Genomic DNA, 20,299 nt, shown 5'->3' with positions numbered 1-20,299 from the left:
TTACTCTTTTTATATTCTTTTCCCATATAGGCCATTACAGAGTACTGAGTAGAGTTCCCTGTGCTATACAGTAGGTTCTCGTTAGTTATCTATTTTACATACAGAAGTGTGTATATGTCAACCCCAGTCTCCCAATTTATCCCTCCCCCACGCCCCTCTATTTTAATACAAGTGTGAACCTGGCAGTTTTTGGCAAGAAGGCACTAACAAAAACCATGATTGAAGTTTTTAATTAAGAACAAATGAGAAATCAGTTTCATGACAAAAACTGTAACTATGAAAAAAAAAATTTGCCTGAGGAAGAATATACATGGTAATACTGAATCAAAATGTATAATGATTATCTTGAAAAAAACCACAAAGTTGATCTAAAAATCCACAATTGCAGTGGGATGTTTCAATATATCCTATTAGGAAATGGAAAAGATAATATTTGTTAGTATACAAGTTTTTTTGAAAGAGTTAATAAAACATTTCTAAGAAAAACCTATAGAAGCATTTGACAAAAAAAAGAACATTGTTTTCAATCACATACAATCAATCATAACTGAAAATGTACTGAGGAATTATGTTCAACTGTGAGTAATTGGAAATATCCACAATCTATCTGATAAGAGGAAGGTGCTAATTCTCACATGGAAGGATTGGGCCACAGAAGTCACTGCACAGTGCAGTAGAGGAACTCACTACAGGACCACGTGGTTTCTTCTGACTGCACCACTGTAGCTGCTATAGTGGAATCAGGAACACACAGTCACTAGCAATATCAACAGAACAATGTGTTTACTACACAAATTAGACCTTATACAAATACAATATAGAGAAGAGGTGAGTCAGTGCTTCACAAAACGTTCTCAACCACAGCAATCTATATTTGTTGCCTGGTGGACACATGAGGACTTGCAGGAAAATCCAAACTGTGAGGGATCTTTGCTGTGGAACTTGTGGAGGCATCTGTGGAAACCAACAGGTCTGAGAAAATCTAAGTCATGTAGCTGGTGGTAATGAGGCTACTTTGGACTGGCAGGGCAAAGAATCAGGAAAATGGGCTAGAACCAGGTATATGTGAAACTCCTGTGTGGCTCAAGAACTAAGGCCTTCTTCACTTTGCCTTCCAAGTGTCATGCAAGGGAGGCTAGTGGTGAATTCTAACATGGAACCATGAACATAACAGGTTCTAGAAAATGTAGGTCACAACATATTACCCATGTTGACATAACACATTCCAGGAGAGCATCTCCAATTCTACATTTTAGTGTCCTGTAACAGGTCTCTTTTCTTTTTGCAAATATAAAGACTTATTGGTCCATTAACGTACAATGTTATTACAAAAATGAATCAGTTTAAATGTTAATAACACTTTAAAAAGTAGCTAGAAATGTGATGTTTGTATTTAATCTCACAGACTTGCAATGTGAGAGCAGTAACCACATCAGTTATGTTCACTGTTGTATTTACAGCACAGGCACATAGTAGGTGCTCAGTATGAATGAAGGGATGGTAATACCACTAGTTGACTTCAGTGATATAATTATTCTAATTGCATTATGGGTAAAGAGACCCTAACTGGTGACATCAGAATAATGTAGGAGGATTTTTTAATGCATTGGTGGGGGAAAAATGTTGCTTCAGTGCAAAGATATTGTAGCTACGAATTTAAATCTAAAATAACAGCACTTGCAAACAATGTAAGGTTGCTTTAAGTATGCAGTTGATGTCAACGTGGGTCTCTTAAAATCTCTTACCCAAATCACAGTCAGATGGAATGACAAAGAGTAAAGAGAAAATGACAAAGAGTAAAGAGAAAAGATGTAAATACTAAGTCAAATGAGATTATACTGTGATAAACTTCACATACTTACAAATTTATGCCAACTATTAATTAGCAAGGAAAATGGAAGAAGGCTCTTCTGACAAAAGAAAAAAACTTTTCTAATAAAAGAGGCATATTTACAATGGGTAAGAAATACCCAGTACCTGCCACATGAAAACAATAGGAAAATCCCAACAACTACCAGAGTGTCATTATTCCATGCCCCCTTTACTTACAGGACGACTTAAAAATTATATATTTTGGCACATTATATAATATTGGCACATTACAATTATATTCCAGTTCACCCATGGATCCAACAGATTTCAAAATGGAAAGACAAAAATTCTATAAACTGATTTAAGGAAAAATACTACCTACTAAGCTTATGTACTATTGCTTAAAGAGTACTTACTTACAGAATTGTTTCAACTCAGTGTTCATTTGAAAAATTAACAAGTAGAATCCATAATTAGAGACTTGAGTTTCAGAATAAGCCACTGATAAAGATGATATATTTTTAACTTTTAAAACATTCATTTTTTTTTTCTGGAGCATTATATGTGAATTAATCTGTATCAGGCTTTCCCATGTTATTTACATGTTATAACATTTCTCTCCATGGTGTAGCATTTCTCTCCAGTAGAGTTTTCACAGGACTGAATGTATTGGGTTGGCCAGAAAGTTCATTCTTCCATGTTATGGAAAAACCCGAATGAACTTTTTGGCCAGCCCAATATTTGTTGCTAGGAAACTCTCTTGTATTTATCAGTTATAATTTATCCAGTGTGCATTCTCATGACATGTTTATGTAAGGATGTGGGCCAATTAAAGGCTCTCCCACAATGCTTACATTCAAGAAGTTTCTCTCCAGTGTGAATTCTTTCATGGCTTCTGTATGAACTGGGTCGACTAAAGGCTTTCCCACAGTCTTTACATTTATACGGTTTCTCACCAGTGTGCATTCTCATGTGACCTCGAAAGGTTGTGCGGTAAATGAAGGCTTTCCCACATTCTTTACATTCATAGGGTTTCTCTCCAGTATGAGTTCTTTCATGTACTTGAACATAACTGGAACAACTGAAGGCTTTACCACATATTTTACATTCATAGGGTTTCTCTCCTGTGTGGGTTCTTTCATGTATTCGAAATGAACTGGGACAATTAAATGCTTTCCCACATTCCTTACATTTATAAGGTCCATCTCCAGTGTGCGTCATCATGTGTCTTCGAAAGCTTGTGAGAGAAACAAATGCTTTCCCACATTTCTCACATTTATAGGGTTTCTCTCCAGTGTGAGTTCTTTCATGTATTTGCAAACCTAGAGGAGAACTGAAGGTTTTCCCACATTGCTTACATTCATAGGGTTTCTCTGCAGTGTGAGTCCGTTCATGTCTTCGAAATGAAGTGGGACAACTGAGGGCTTTACCACACTGCTTACATATATAGGGTTTTTCGCCAGTGTGAGTTCTCACATGGACTTGAAAAGTGGTGAGCCAATGGAAGGCTTTTCCACATTCCTTACATTGATAAGGTTTCTCTCCAGTGTGAGTTCTTTCATGTGTTCGAAAGGAACTGGAACAACTGAAGGCTCTACCACATTGTTTACATTCATAGGGTTTTTCTCCAGTGTGAGATCTTTCATGTATTCTATATGAACTGGGACAATTGAATGCTTTTCCACATTCCTTACATTTATAAGGTCCAACTCCAGTATGTGTTATCATGTGTCTTTGAAAGCTTCCAAGAGAAATGAAGGCTTTCCCACATTCCTTACAGTCGTAAGGTTTCTCTCCCGTGTGAGTTCTCTCATGTTTTCGAAGAGAACTGGGACAACTGAAGGCTTTACTACACTTTTTACATTCATAGGGTTTTTCTCCAGTATGAGTCCTTTCATGACTTCGAAAGGAACTTGGACAACTGAGGGCTTTACCACATTGCTTACATTCATAGGGTTTCTCTCCTGTGTGAGTTCTTTCATGTGTTTGAAAGGTTTGATGATATCGAAAGGCTTTCCCACATTGTTTACATTGATAGGGTTTCTCTCCAGTGTGAGTCCGTTCATGTTTTCGAACAGATTGGCGATATCTAAAGGATTTCCCACATTCCTTACATTTATAGGATTTCTCTATACCATGATTACTTTCATGTTTTTGAAAAGGCTGGAGATAACTGAAGGCTTTCCCACATACCTTACATTTATAAGGCTTCTTTCCATATTCCTGATACCTGGATGGTTTGGGTGCAGTGTGAGATCTAACGTGCCTATTAAAGGATGAACGACTCATGAAGACTTTTCCACACACACTGCACTCCCATGGTTTTACTGCAGTAGAATTTTTCTTGTTCAGATTAAGATTTGGAATAAGGCTGATGTTTTCGCCACCCTGACTACTTTCTTCACTTTCACAGCGTCTCCGTAATGTATGACTTCTGTTAAAAAAAAAAAATTAGAAGCACACTGTTAATGATTTCTTTGTTAATGATTTTATAGTAAATATTTGTATTACATTTTTATCATTTATCAGGAAAGTGTTAGGTTGTTCTGCACCATGTAAATTGTTTGAAAGTGAATATACCGAATGCTCTGCAAGAAAGCTCAACCACTGCTATAATCATAGTGATATTCATATATGCGGTCTCTGAATATGTTTCAAAGTAAACTATTTGGGAAAGAATGAACATCCATGACACACTTAAGAAAACATTTTTTGGTAAAAATTTTCTGAGAATAAATAAATTTGAAGCTGGGCCCTTTTGTGTCTACTTGCTTTTAAATTTCATGACATAAGAAGATTCTCTTGTGGGACACTGCTTTCAACTGTGAGTGCAACTCACCTCAGATTTCTTCCCTGGTTTTTGTACTGATCTTCAGTGTTATGGTCTTCCCATTTTTCCCCTGAAATGCAGAACCAAAAAGATCAGTAAATTATAGGAAAATTATTATTTCACAGGTCTATGATGACCTCAAACTATGATTTACTTACCAAAGTATTCCCTTTCCCCATTCCACATCTTAGAACAACACTGATGGGCAGGAAACACTTGTTCTCTAACTGATTAAGTGAAGGAATGTCATCATCCTTACCTACTGACGCCAGGTTCCTCAAGGTTTCCCGCATCACATCTCTGTAGAGTTTCTTCTGTGAAGGCCCCAGCAGAGCCCACTCCTCCAAGGTAAAGTTCACAGCCACATCTTCAAAGGCCACTGGGTCCTAAAACATCACAAATATGTGTACAGGAAGATGGGTGAGATGGACAGTACTGGGAATCTGTAGTCCATTCACAAGAAGTTCACATATGATGCTGTTATTAAAATATTTATTCTATGACTTGATCATCAAAATCCTTATTCTCTATATAACCACTTCCTCACAAATTTAACAGCATCATGAACACATAGAAATCATTTTTACTATGATCACTTAATCTTTAACAGTGGGATCTAGATCTAGAGCACACTGGAGAAATGTGAACTCCAAATGAAAGAAATATTTCCAGATCATCAACTCCTCGTAAGAAAAATTCATCTCCTTTAATACCCACCATATCTATCACATAGCACTCCATGAAACACAGGGTCACATTTGCATGAGGTTTTTTGTTTTTTTATAAATTTATTTATTTAATTTTTGGCTGTGTTGGGTCTTCGTTGCTGCGCGTGGGCTTTCTCTAGTTGTGGCAAGTGGGGGCTACTCTTCGTTGTGGTGTGTGGGCTTCTCGTTGTGGTGGTTTCTCCTGTTGCAGAGCACGAGGCTCTAGGTGTGCGGGCTTCAGTAGTTGTGGCTCGCGGGCTCTAGAGTGCAGACTCAGTAGTTGTGGTGCATGGGCTTACCTGCTCTGCGGCATGTGGGATCTTCCCAGACCAGGGCTCGAACGCATGTCCCCTGCGTTGGCAGGTGGATTTTTAACCACTGTGCCACAGGGAAGCCCCTTGCATGAGGTTTTAATGGAAAAAAACACAGTGAACTGGAAGCTTTTTCTTCCATTCCCATTACCAAACATGACAAGGACAGGAGACCTGTGGAAATCCAGCTTATCACTAGGCCCAGCTGGCCATACTGTCCTGAAGTACTCCAGGCTATCAGAAGTAGTCAGATGCAACTGGCTGAATAAAAATAATCTTGTGGAAAAGTATTAACTTTAACTTGCCTGTAAAAATATTTGACAGATCAGTTACTCCTTTTTATCTCTGTCCTATTTCATGGGGCTAGGAAGCTATTCCGAAGTTAGTACTCAGGCATGAGAAAGAAGGCATGACAACTTAGACCTCCACAAAATCCCTATATTCATGGGCCTCAGAGTGGCTTCTCACCATCTTTACCACATATATGTGCATATACTGAGAAGATAAATGCCAGAAGAGAATCTTCCGGCAAAACCATAAGTGTACCCTGGACCTTGCTGACCTTGGGGAACTGAATAAGAATTGCAATTTGCACCAGAGTCCACTGAAGACTACAATGGTTTGATGGTGAATGTGCCCATCATTATAAAACACAAAGGGTCGAGCGGTGCTTTCCTCTAAAAAACATAAAACTTCCCTTCTCCAATTACAGGAGGCAGTGATTCTCAACCAGCCACTTGAGAGGCTGCCTTTCCACTTCTCTCATTTCCATGCCTCCATGTGGTGCACAGGAACATGACAGCGCAACGTCTGGGCATAGGAATCCCTCAAACACATAACTTCCCTAAATGCTGGTCTCTGTAAAAGATCACTAACCTACTGATGTCCACATGCAGGGGACAGAGAAAAGGTTTCCACACAGTAATTACAATGGTAGAATTTTTCCATTCAGTTAAGGAACAGAAAAAGAAATCCCCAGTTCTTGAGAAGTTTTTCTCACAGGAATTGATGGTCTTAAAATGGAAATATTTCTTTTATTTGTATAGCATTTCTCTAATTTTTCCAATGTGCTCTGGACCCTACCATTAGAGAAGAGTAAGACTTGAAGTGATCATAGTAAAAATGTATAATTTCCACATGTTCATGATGCTGTTAAATTTGTGAGGAAGTAACCACTTCCTGCTTGAGCTGCTTGCATCAGCTCTAATTACACTTTCTATGGTGGATCTGTAGCGCTTGCTCCTAACAATGTCCTACTATGAAGTGTGCAGAAGAGAGTTACTAGCAGGTCTGAGACTGCTGATTCTTAGGAATGCCTGCTCACCATGTTTGTCCTTTGTTGGTATCTGGGAACTGGGATTTATGAGTGACCCCACTAACCTGATAAGAGTGGCTCAGTGTGTCTAAACTGTTTATGGTACATTATAAACGCTTTTCATTATGAGCGTCTGAACTTTCGTTATGCTTAGGCAAAGAGTTCCTATGTGATCTGCTCCCCAAAATCACTCTGGGTATTGAGGCTCTAATGAGCTTCTCTGGAAGAGTTATTTCACATGTGTTGTCACAACCTGCTGCTTGTAGGCTTGAGCCCTTCCTATGTAATTACACTAGGAAAGACCACCTGGAAGTTTGCATCTGGCTCCCCCCAGAACAAATTTAATTAGGTACTAAAGAAGAATGAACGAGATATTTAATGATCCTCATGGGAAAAATTTTTAATTTTTGTTGGGTAACATTAAAGGAGAATGAGATAAACGAAAATACAAAAGATGTTTTTAGAAATAACCCAACATCACTAAGATGTCACCTCTCCCAAAATATATCTCTAACAAAATGTTATCTAACTGGGAAAGACATTGTATTCCTGTATTCCATGGGCAATAGCCAATTCATTATAGATTTAAACGTGAAAGAAAAAACTGGGACACTTCTAGAAGTCACAAGTAAATGCTTCATTGATCCAAAAATAGGGAGAATTTTCTCATTTAAGAGTAAGCCCTAGAAGCAAGAAGAACTACAATCCTGCAAACTGTGGAACAAAAACTACATTCACAGAAAGACAGACAAGATGAAAAGGCAGAGGGCTATGTACCAGATGAAGGAACAAGATAAAACCCCAGAAAAACTAAATGAAATGGAGATAGGCTATTTTCCAGAAAAAGAATTCAGAATGAGAGTGAAGATGATCCAGGAGATCAGAAAAAGGATGGAGGCAAAGATCAAGAAGGTGCAAGAAATGTTTAACAAAGATCTAGAAGAATTAAAGAACAAACAAACAGAGATGAACAATACAATAACTGAAATGAAAAATACACTGGAAGGAATCAATAGCAGAATACTTGAGGCAGAAGAACGGGTAAGTGACCTGGAAGACAGAATGGTGGAATTCACTGCTGTGGAACAGAATAAAGAAAAAAGAATGAAAAGAAATGAAGACAGCCTAAGAGACCTCTGGGACAACATTCAACTCAACAACATTTGCATTATAGGGGTCCCAGAAGAAGAGAGAGAGAAAGGACCTGAGAAAATATTTGAAGAGACTGTAGTCAAAAACTTCCCTAACATGGGAAAGGAAAGAGCCACCCAAGCCCAGGAAGCACAGAGAGTCCCATACAGGATAAACCCAAGGAGAAACATGCCAAGACACATAGTAATCAAATTGGCAAAAATTAAAAACAAAGAAAAATTATTGAAAGCAGCAAGGGAAAAATGACGAATAACATACAAGGGAACTCCCATAAGGTTAACAGCTGATTTCTCAGCAGAAACTCTACAAGCCAGAAGGGAGTGGCATGATATACTTAAAGTGATGAAAGGGAAGAACCTACAACCAAGATTACTCTACCCAGCAAGGATCTCATTCAGATTTGATGGAGAAATCAAAAGCTTTACAGACAAGCAAAAGCTAAGAGAACTCAGCACCACCAAACCAGCTCTACAACAAATGCTAAAGGAACTTCTCTAAGTGGGAAACACAAGAGAAGAAAAGGACCTACAATAACAAACCCAAAACAATTAAGAAAATGGTAATAGGAACATACGTATCGATAATTACCTTAAACGTGAATGGATTAAATGCTCCAACCAAAAGACACAGGCTTGCTGAATGGATACAAAAACATGACCCATATATATGCTGTCTACAAGAGACCCACTTCAGACCTAGGGACACATACAGACTGAAAGTGAGGGGATGGAAAAAGATATTTCATGCACATGGAAATCAAAAGAAAGCTGGAGTAGCAATACTCATATCACATAAAATAGACTTTAAAATAAAGAATGTTACAAGAGACAAGGAAGGACACTATGTAATGATCAAGGGATCAATCCAAGAAAAAGATATAACAATTATATATTCACCCAACATAGGAGCACCTCAATACATAAGGCAACTGCTAACAGCTCTAAAAGAGGAAATCAACAGTAACAGAGTAATAGTGGGGGACTTCAACACCTCACTTACACCAATGGACAGATCACCCAAACAGAAAATTAATAAGGAAACACAAGCTTTAAATGGCACAATAGACCAGATTTAATTGATATTTATAGGGCATTCCATCCAAAAACAGCAGATTACACTTTCTTCTCAAGTGCGCATGGAACATTCTCCAGGATCACATCTTGGGTCACAAATGAAGCCTCAGTAAATTTAAGAAAACTGAAATCATATCAAGCATCTTTTCTGACCACAACGCTATGAGATTAGAAATCAATTACAGGGAAAAAACCGTAAAAAACACAAACACATGGAGGCTAAACAATACGTTATTAAATAACCAAGAGATCACTGAAGAAATCAAAGAGGAAATCAAAAAATACCTAGAGACAAATGACAATGAAAACACAATCCAAAACCTATGGGGATGCAGCAAAAGCAATTCTAAGAGGGAAGTTTATAGCTATACAAGCCTACCTCAAGAAACAAGAAAAATCTCAAATAAACAATCTAACCTTACACCTAAAGGAACTAGAGAAAGAAGGAAAGGAATCATAAAGATCAGAGCTGAAATAGAAACAAAGAAAACAATAGCAAAGATCAATAAAACTAAAAGCTGGTTCTTTGAGAAGATAAACAAAATTGATAAGCCATTAGCCAGACTCATCAAGAAAAAGAAGGAGAGGACTCAAATCAATAAAATAAGAAATGAAAAGGGAGAAGTTACAACAGACACCGCAGAAATACAAAGCATCCTAAGAGACTACTACAAGCAACTCTATGCCAATAAAATGGACAACCTGGAAGAAATGGAAAAATTCTTAGAAAGGTATAACCTTCCAAGACTGAACCAGGAAGAAACAGAAAATATGAACAGACCAATCACAAGGAATGAAATTGAAACTGTGATGAAAAATCTTCCAACAAACAAAAGTCCAGGACCAGATGGCTTCACAGGTGAATTCTATCAAACATTTAGAGAAGGGCTAACACCCATCCTTCTCAAACTCTTCCAAAAAACTGCAGAGGAAGGAACACTCCCAAACTCATTCTATGAGGCCACCATCACCCTGATACCAAAACCAGACAAAGATACTATAAAAAAAAGAAGATTACAGACCAATATCACTGATGAACATAGATGCAAAAATCCTCAACAAAATACTAGCAAACAGAATCCAACAACACATTAAAAAGGATCATACACCACGATCAAGTGGGATTTATCCCAGAGATGCAAGGATTCTTCAATATACGCAAATCAATCAATGTGATGCACCATATTAACAAATGGAAGAATAAAAACTGTATGATCATCTCAATAGATGCAGAAAAAGCTTCTGACAAAATTCAACACCCATTTATGATAAAAACTCTCCAGAAAGTGGGCACAGAACCTACTTCAACATAATAAAGGCCATATATGACAAACCCACAGCAAACGTCATTCTTTTTTTTTTTTTTTTTTGGATTTTCTTATTTATTTATTTATTTATTATTTATTTTTGGCTGTGTTGGGTCTTCGGTTCGTGCGAGGGCTTTCTCCAGTTGCGGCAAGCGGGGGCCACTCTTCATCGCGGTGCGGGGACCGCTCTTCATCGCGGTGCGCGGGCCTTTCCCCATCGCGGCCCCTCCCGTCGCGGGGCACAGGCTCCAGACGCGCAGGCTCAGCAATTGTGGCTCACGGGCCCAGCTGCTCCGTGGCATGTGGGATCTTCCCAGACCAGGGCTCGAACCCGGGTCCCCTGCATTAGCAGGCAGACTCTCAACCACTGCGCCACCAGGGAAGCCCGCAAACGTCATTCTTAATGGTGAAAAACTGAAAGCATTTCCTCTAAGATCAGGAACAAGACAAGGATGTCCACTCTCACCACTATTATTCAACATAGTTTTGGAAGTCCTAATCATGGCAATCAGAGAAGAAAAAGAAATAAAAGGAATACCAATTGGAAAAGAAGATGTAAAGTTGTCACTGTTTGCAGATGACATGATACTATATATAGAGAATCCTAAAGATGCCACCAGAAAACTACTAGAGCTAATCAATGAATGTGGTAAAGCTGCAGGATAGAAAATTAATGCACAGAAATCTCTTGCATTCCTATACACTAATGATGAAAAATCTGAAACAGAAATTAAGGAAACACTCCCATTTGCCATTGCAAGAAAAAGAATAAAATACCTAGGAATAAACCTCTCTAACGAGACAAAAGACCTGTATGCAGAAAACTATAAGACACTGCCTATACTACCCAAAGCAATCTACAGATTCAATGCAATCCCTATCAAATTACCAATGGCATTTTTTACAGAACTAGAACAAAAAATCTTAAAATTTCTATGGAGACAGAAAAGACCCCGAGTAGTCAAAGCAATCTTGAGGGAAAAAAACGGAGCTGGAGGAATCAGACTCCCTGGCTTCAGAGTATACTACAAAGCTACAGTCATCAAGACAATATGGTACTGGCACAAAAACAGAAATATAGATCAATGGAACAGGATAGAAAGCCCAGAGATAAACCCATGCACCTATGGTCAACTAATCTATGACAAAGGAGACAAGGATATACAATGGCGAAAAAACAGCCTCTTCAATAAGTGGTGCTGGGAAAACTGGACAGCTACATGTAAGAGAATGAAATTAGAACACTCCCTAACACCATACACAAAAATAAACTCAAAATGGATTAGAGACCTAAATATAAGACCGGACACTACAAAACTCTTAGAGGAAAACATAAGAAGAACACTCTTTGACATAAATCACAGCAAGATCTTTTTTGATCCACCTCCTGGAGTAATGGAAATAAGAACAAAAATAAACAAATGGGACCTAATGAAACTTCAAAGCTTTTGCACAGCAAAGGAAACCAGAAACAAGAAGAAAAGACAACCCTCAGAATGGGAGAAAATATCTGCAAACGAATCATCAGACAAAGGATTAATCTCCAAAATATATAAACAGCTCATGCAGCTCAATGTTAAAAAAAAACCCAATCCAAAAATGGGCAGAAGACCTAAATAGACATTTCTCCAAAGAAGACCTACAGATGGCCAAGAAGCACATGAAAAGCTGTTCAACATCACTAATTATTAGAGAAATGCAAATCAAAACTACAATGAGGTATCACCTCACACCAGTTAGAATGGGCATCATCAGAAAATCTACAAACAACAAATGCTGGAGAGTGTGTGGAGAAAAGGGAACCCTCTTGCACTGTTGGTGGGAATGTAAATTGATACAGCCACGATGAAGAACAATATGGAGGTTCCTTAAAGAACTAAAAATAGAATTACCATATGACCCAGCAATCCCACTACTGGGCATATACCCAGAGAAAACCATAATTCAAAAAGACACATGCACCCCAGTGTTCACTGCAGCACTATTTACAATAGCCAGGTCAAGGAAGCAACCTAAATGCCCATCGACAGACGAATGGATAAGGAAGATGTGGTACATATATACAATGGAATATTACTCAGCCATAAAAAGGAACGAAATTGGGTCATTTGTTGAGACGTGGATGCATCTAGAGACTGTCATACAGAGTGAAGTAAGTCAGAAAGAGAAAAACAAATATCGTATATTAACGCATATATGTGGAACCTAGAAAATGGTACAGATGAACTAGTTTGCTGAGCAGAAATTGAGACACAGAAGTAGAGAAAAAACGTATGGGCACGTAGGGGGGAAAGCAGCAAGTGATGGGGGTTGTGGTGTGATGAACTGGGAGACTGGGATGACATATATACACTGATGTGTATAAAATGGATTACTAATAAGAAAAAAAAACACCCCCCCCAAAACAAAACAAAACAACAACAAAAAAGAAGCAGCCCTAAAGCAAGAGCCTGACCAATTCAAACATATTAAAACTAAGGGTGTTATAAGACAAACAAGTGGAAGAAAATACATGCAATGTTAAAAGGTTAGTGTGCGAAGTAAGATGAACGGACACAATAGTTAAGGGAAAAAAAAAGGGAAAATAACCAAAACATGTTTAACAGAAAATGAGAGATCACTTATGAAAAAATACCTATCTGATTGGTAGTAGGAAGTAATGAAACAACACGTCAAGCAGATTACATTTCACACTGATTAGGACAAAAATTTAGTCAATTTAGAAATCCCAAGTGTTGATGACCATAGGTGACAAATATGTAAATTATGCACGAATGGAGAAAGCATCAACTGATGCACTCCACTGCCATTTCCTATAAATTTGAACTCGATCACCATCTACAGCTTAGCAATTTTTCTCCAATGTCCAGAGGATTTATGTACTTGGGAGACTAATGCAAGAATATAGAAAATGTATTTTTAACGAGATTAAAAATTAAACGGGAGGGCTTCCCTGGTGGCGCAGTGGTTGAGAATCTGCCTGCTAATGCAGGGCACACGGGTTCGAGCCCTGGTCTGGGAAGATCCCACATGCCACGGAGCAGCTGGGCCCGTGAGCCACAGCTACTGAGCCTGCGCGTCTGGAGCCTGTGCCCCGCAACGGGAGGAGCCGCGATAGTGAAAGGCCCGCGCACCGCGATGAAGAGCGGTCCCCGCACCGCAATGAAGAGTGGCCGCCACTTGCCACAACTAGAGAAAGCCCTCGCACGAACCGAAGACCCAACACAGCCAAAAAATAAATAAATAAATAAAAATAAATAAAGTAGCTATAAAAAAAAAAAAATTAAACTGGAGAGAATTCCGTGGAGGTCAAGTGGTTAGGACTCTGTGATTTCACTGCCAAGGGCCCAGGTTCAATCCCTAGTCAGGGAAGTAAGATCCCATAAGTTGTGTGGCACAGCCAAAAAAAAAAAATTTTAACTGGAAAAAGCCCAACCCTATAACTACTGCAACGGATGAGTACCTTGACTGGCCTGTAGCCTCAGACCCTAGGAGTGTATGAAACATACTTCTGCAAAGAACCAACCAAAAAACATTTTGACTGTAATTTCATTAATACTCATTTACTGAAAGGTCAAAACAGACAAACTAAAACAACACTGCGTAGTGAAAAGAATAGATGGTAAAGGTATGAATAACTAAACAATCAACAGAGATCATCTATGGGGCAGGACGGAGATGAGTAAGGGAGCAGAACATCATGAGACTCTAAAAACTGCCCAAAGGCCCACTTATGAATCTTGATGATTACAAAGATGTTTATATTGTTATTATTACTAGATCTTCCAATAAAACATTTTGTACGGGCTTCCCTGGTGGTGCGGTGGTTAAGAATCCACCTGCCAATGCAGGGGACACGGGTTCGAGCCCTGGTCCGGTAAGATCCCACATGCTGTGAAGCAACTAAGCCCATGAGCCACAACTACTGAGCCCATGAGCCACAACTACTGAAGCCCGGGCGCCTAGAGCCCGTGCTCCACAACAAGAGAACCCACCGCAATGAGAAGCCCGTGCACCACAACGAAGAGTGGCCCCTGCTCGCCACAACCAGAGAAAGCCCGCACACAGCAACGAAGACCCAATGCAGCCAAGAGTGAAAAATAAATAAAATAAATTTATATAAAAAAAACATTTTGTACATTCTTTTTTGAATATATGTGATAACAAAAAAAATAAGGAATTAATGAAGTTTGGAGAAGAACATAATATTACTATGTTTGCCCTGTGATGTGGCAACCTGTTTTTTTTTTTTTTTTCTCACGTTCTTTTTATTAATTTATTTATGACTGTGTTGAGTCTTCGTTTCTGTGCGAGGGCTTTCTCCAGTTGCGGTGAGTGGGGACCACTCTTCATCGCGGTGCGCGGGCCTCTCACTGTCGCGGCCTCTCTTGTTGCGGAGCACAGGCTCCAGACACGCAGGCTCAGTAATTGTGGCTCACGGGCCCAGTTGCTCCGTGGCATGTGGGATCTTCCCAGACCGGGGCTCGAACCCGTGTCCCCTGCATTGGCAGGCAGATTCTCAACCACTGCGCCACCAGGGAAGCCCGCAACCTGAGTTTTAATTCACAGATTCTGGTAGCAAAAACTGGTAGCAAGACAAGTGTCTATTTTGAAAGAACTGGTTACCTAATCTCACCCTCATATTCACGTTTTAAAAATAAAAGGTGAAGGGACTTCCCTGGTGGTCCAGTAGTAAAGAATCTGCCTTCCAATGCAGGGTATGCAGGTTCGATCCCTGGTCAGGAAAGTAAGATCCCACACGCCGCAGGGCAACTAAACCTGTGTGCCACAACTACAGAGCCCACGCACTCTGGAGCCCACACACCACAACTACAGAGAAGCCCACACACCTAAATGAAAATCCCTGCACGCCACAAATGAAAGATCCCGCATGCCGCAACTAAGACCTGACGCAGCCAAAAATAGTAAGTTAATTAAATTAAAAAAAAATAAAGGGTGACATGAACTGGTATAAAAAGATGTGGAGGATTTTTCAATAGAGTAATTTTTTAAATTAATTAATTTATTTTTTGACTGCGTCGGGTCGTCGTCGCTGTGCGCAGGCTTTCTCTAGTTGCGACAAGCAGAGGCTACTCTTTGTTGTGGTGTGCAGGCTTCTCACTGTGGTGGCTTCTCTTGTTGCGGAGCACAGGCTCTAGGTGCACGGGCTTCAATAGTTGTGGCTCGCAGGCTCTAGAGCGCAGGCTCAATAGTTGTGGCGCACGGACTTAGTTGCTCCGTGGCATGTGGGATCTTCCCAGACCAGGGCTTGAACCTGTGTCCTCTGCATTGGCAGGCGGATTCTTAACCACTTCGCCGCCAGGAAGTCCCTCAATAGAATAATTAAGCAAAGTGTGTTGCAATATACAGACCATGTTCCCTTTTCTTGTGGACCCCATCTGAGATTTGGCTCAGATGTGTAGGCTGATGACAGCACACTCAATGCCAAGAAGGTATGAAGTTTTTTACTTCTATAATGGAAGTGTCTGGGGAGGGCAGGGCGGGCCTCTCAAGTAGGTGGGAAATGTCTTCGGAGGGCAAGGTAAGGAGTCTGGCTTGGGTTTTTTCATTGAGATTAGGGGGTGGGCTAGGGTGACAGTTTGCGCACATGAGCAGGAACTTCCATGGACTTATTACTCTCTTGCCAGCATCAAAGGAAGGAACACTCAGGCTTTCTTAGCGCTTTGTACAGATGTGGGGTACAAAGAGGAATAAGGAGGGATGAAAGTATAAAGCTGTCAGCAGACAAAAATAAAAACTGAGGTCAGAGACTTCCGGTTCCTGATCTGGCATGTAAGGAGCTTAGAAGCTGGCATTAGCACCCTCATAGGAAAAAACCAACAAACTAAAAATTAACAATAGATCCATCAGAGAATTTAGGTCATGGGGAAACTGCTGTCTCCAAAATCAGCGAGACAAAAAAGTAGCCATGTCCAGAATACTCTGTTCTTAACAAGAACTGTCCTCAAAATAAATCTATTTTGTAACAGTGCAACTGATCTGGGGCGTGCGTGTGTTATGTGGTGGAAACACCCACTTGAGTCTCCTCTAGCCTCCCTGCTCTCCAAAGGTGGGGGTAGGGGACAGAAGCACTTGTGACAGTGGTTTCCCCTCCTTACGTCAAATATGTGGTGTCTTTTTAACACTACTGCTCCAACTCTGTCTTCAAATATGTGTCTACCAGTTTGAGTCAATATGAATGCTACCTGGAGTTAGTGTTGGACCTCACAGATTAATAAACACTCCCACAAGACTGCCCCCACTTCAGCTGCTGGGCACAAACAGGGTGCCTGGGCTACTGACATTTCTACCCAGCTGCCTACAAAGTCATAGATCCCCTTGACACTCCCTCAGGTTTGGTAATTTGCTAGAACAATTCTGAGAACTCAGGAAGACACTTGGCTTTACTATTACTGGTTTATGATGAAGAATACAACTTGAACAGCCAAATGGAAGAGATGCATAGGAAAAAATATAGGAGCAGGGAGTAAGGGGGTGGGGTCAAAGGAAACAAAAGCAAAATGAAACAAATAGGGACCTAATTAAACTTAAAAGGTTTTGCATATCTAAAGAAACCACTGACAGGCCTGGAGGTTATCATACTAAGTGAAGTCAGACAGAGAAAGACAAATATCATATAATACTGCATACATGGGGAATCTAAAGACATGATACAAATGAACTTATTTACAAAACAGAAATAGGCTCACAAACTTAGAAAACAAACTTATGGTTACCAAAGGGGACAGGTTGTGGGAGGGAGGAATAAATTGGGAGTTTGGGATTGAAAGATACACACTACTATATTTAAAATAGGTAACCAACAAGGACCTACTGCATAGCACAGGGGACTCTGCTCAATATTCTGCAACAACCCAAATGGGAAAAGAATTTGAAAAAGAATAGATACATGTATATATATAACTGATCACTTTGCTGTACATCTGAAACTAACACAACATTGTTAATCAACTATACTGTACTCCAATATAAAATAAAAAATTTTAAAAATTCTGTAAAAAAAACTTGGTTAATACATTTAAAGTATTTTGTATGTCAATAAAATATCAATAAAAAGAAAAAACTTAAAATAAATACAGGAGAAAGTATGGAAAGGTATGTACCAATCAAGTTTTTGTGGTTAAAAAATAAGTAAATAAACCATCGACAAAATGAGAAGACAGCACATTGAATGGGAGAAAATATTTGCAAATGATATGACTGATACGGGGTTAATATCCAAAAGATATAAACAGCTCATATAACTCAGTATCAAAAAAAAAATAACCTGATTAAAAAATGGATAGAAGACCTGAGTAGACATTTTTCCAAAGAAGACTTACAGATGGTCAACTAGCATATGAAAAGATGCTCAACATCACTGCATCAGAGAAATGCAAGTCAAAACAATGAGGTAGGGGCTTCCCTGGTGGCGCAGTGGTTGAGAATCTGCCTGCCAATGCAGGGGACACGGGTTCGAGCCCTGGTCTGGGAAGATCCCACATGCTGCGGAGCGACTAAGCCCGTGAGCCACAATTGCTGAGCCTGCGCGTCTGGAGCCTGTGCTCCGCAACGGGAGAGGCCACGATAGTGAGAGGCCCGCGCACCGCGATGAAGAGTGGCCCCCACTTGCCGCAACCAGAGAAAGCCCTCACACAGAAACTAAGACCCAACACAGCCATAAATAAATAAATAAATAAATAAATAAATAAATAAAATTTAAAAAAAAAACAAAAACAAAAAAAAAAAAAAAACAATGAGGTATCACCTCACACCTGTCTGAACATCTACCATCAAAAAGACCACAAATAACAAATGTTGGTGAGGATGTGGAGAAAAGGGAACCCTTGTACACTGTTGCTAGGAATGTAAATCAGTGCCAACTAATATGGAAAACAGTACTGAGATTTCGCAAAAAACTGAAAATAGAACTACCATATGATCCAGCAATTCCACTCCTGGGTATATATCTGAAGAAGATGAACACTATTTCAAACAGATACACACACCCCAATGTTCACAGCAGCATTATTTACAATAGCCAAGATATGGAGGCAACCTAAGTGTCCCTCGACAGATGAATGGATAAAGAAGATGTGGTGCATAATACGTACAATGAAATACTTCTCGGCTAGAAAAAAGAATGTAATTTTGCCATTTGCAACAACATGGATAGATGAAGGGTATTATGCTCAGTAAAATAAGTCAACAGAGAAAGACAAATGCTGTATGATTTCACTTATATGGGGAATCTAAAAGAAACAAATGAATATAACAAAACAAAAACAGACTCACAAATAGAACAAACTAGCAGTTACAAATGGGGAGAGCGAAGTGGGGAGGGGAAAGACGGGTGGGAGATTAAGCGGTACAAACTACTATGTATAAAATAAATAAGCTACAAGCGTATATTATACTGTATATTGTATATATAGCACAAGGAATATAGCCAATATTTTGTAATAACTTTATATGGAGTATAATCTATAAAAATTTTGAATTCTTAGGTTGTATGCCTGAAACTGATACAATATTGTAAATCAACTATACCTAAAAAAAAGTCAATGGTCTAAAAATATAACAATTGAAGCCACATACTGTCATAGTGGATTTAAAAAATTATATGTTGTCTGTAATAAAGCCACATTCACAATAAAGACAGATGGATTAAGACTAAGGGATGGAAAAAGATGTTATCATGTTAACATTAAAAGATAAGTAGAATATCCGTATTATTTTCTGACAAAGCACAGAGATAAAGAGGGGCAATGCATGAAGATAAAGGGATCAAGTCTCCAAGAAGACAAAGCAATCCTTAGTGCTTATGTGCACAGCAACAACACAGTGGCAAAATACACCAGGGAAAAATGGATAGAATTACAAGGAAAAACAGACTCCACTATTATAGTTGGACTTCAACACCCCTCTAATGATTACGAGAACCAGCAGGAAGAAATTCAGGAAAGCCACAGAGCTGAATTGAACAGTGCCCTCAAACAACCGGACATAACTGAAAACTGTGGATTACTTCATCAAATAGCAGAATACACATCCTTCTCAAGTTAACATGGGAAATTCATAAGGATAGAACACATTCTGGGGGAATTCCCTGGTGGTCCAGTGGTTAGGACTGGGTGCTTTCACTGCCGTGGGCCTGGGTTTGTTCCCTGGTTGGGGAACTAAGATCCTGCAAGCTGTGTGGCATGGCCAAAACAAACAACACATTCTGGGGCATAAAACACATATTAACTAATCTTAAACAAGGGAAATCATACAAAATATACTCTCAGAACACAAAGGCATTAACCTGGAAATCAATAATAGAAAGATCTTCGAGATTAAACAACACACTTTTAAATAACCCATGGATCAAAGAAAAAGTTTCAACAGCAATTAAAAATTACCTTGATTAAATAAAAATGAATGTACAATTTACCGAAACTTGTGGAATGCAGCAAAAATAGAGTGGGTGTAGAGGGAAATTTATGGCATTGAAGGCATACACTTGAAGAAAGAGATCTGTAATTAATGATCTAAGCCTTTAGCCTTAAAAAGTAGAAAAAGAAGAGGAAATTAAGCCCAAAGTAAGCACAGGAAGAGATGTAACAATTTGAGAATCAATGAAAGTACAAGAAATCATTGAGAAAAATCAACAAAACACATCTGTTTTTTGAAGAGATGAAATTCAGAAATGTCTATATAAGCCGAGAAAAAAAGAGAAAAGACATGGGAATTCCCTGGTGGTCCAGTGGTTAAGACTCTGTGCTTTCACTGTTGAGGGTTTGGGTTCAA

The 20,299-nt window shown here is 39.2% G+C and overlaps 1 protein-coding gene across 4 annotated transcripts in view; it reads right to left on the bottom strand.

Annotated features, from left to right (window-relative positions):
• Positions 1 to 810: 810 nt before the first annotated feature.
• The window catches only part of LOC102998308 (zinc finger protein 791), a 50,261-nt gene continuing 30,772 nt past the window's right edge, over positions 811 to 20,299 (bottom strand). For all 4 annotated transcript variants that reach the window (XM_007171933.2, XM_007171932.2, XM_007171934.2 and 1 more), the window contains 3 exons: positions 4,902 to 5,028; positions 4,652 to 4,712; positions 811 to 4,246 (listed from right to left, as the gene is read on the bottom strand). In XM_007171933.2, coding sequence (XP_007171995.1) covers positions 2,593 to 4,246; positions 4,652 to 4,712; positions 4,902 to 5,028 — 1,842 coding nt within the window. In that variant the 3' untranslated portion in view covers positions 811 to 2,592. The remainder of the gene's footprint in view (positions 4,247 to 4,651; positions 4,713 to 4,901; positions 5,029 to 20,299) is intronic.

Source organism: Balaenoptera acutorostrata, chromosome 2 (genome assembly GCF_949987535.1).
Source record: "Balaenoptera acutorostrata chromosome 2, mBalAcu1.1, whole genome shotgun sequence".
NCBI classification, from domain to species: Eukaryota; Metazoa; Chordata; class Mammalia; order Artiodactyla; family Balaenopteridae; genus Balaenoptera; species Balaenoptera acutorostrata.
Note: the sequence above shows the minus strand (reverse complement) of the source record. Positions and strands in the feature narration are given on the sequence as shown.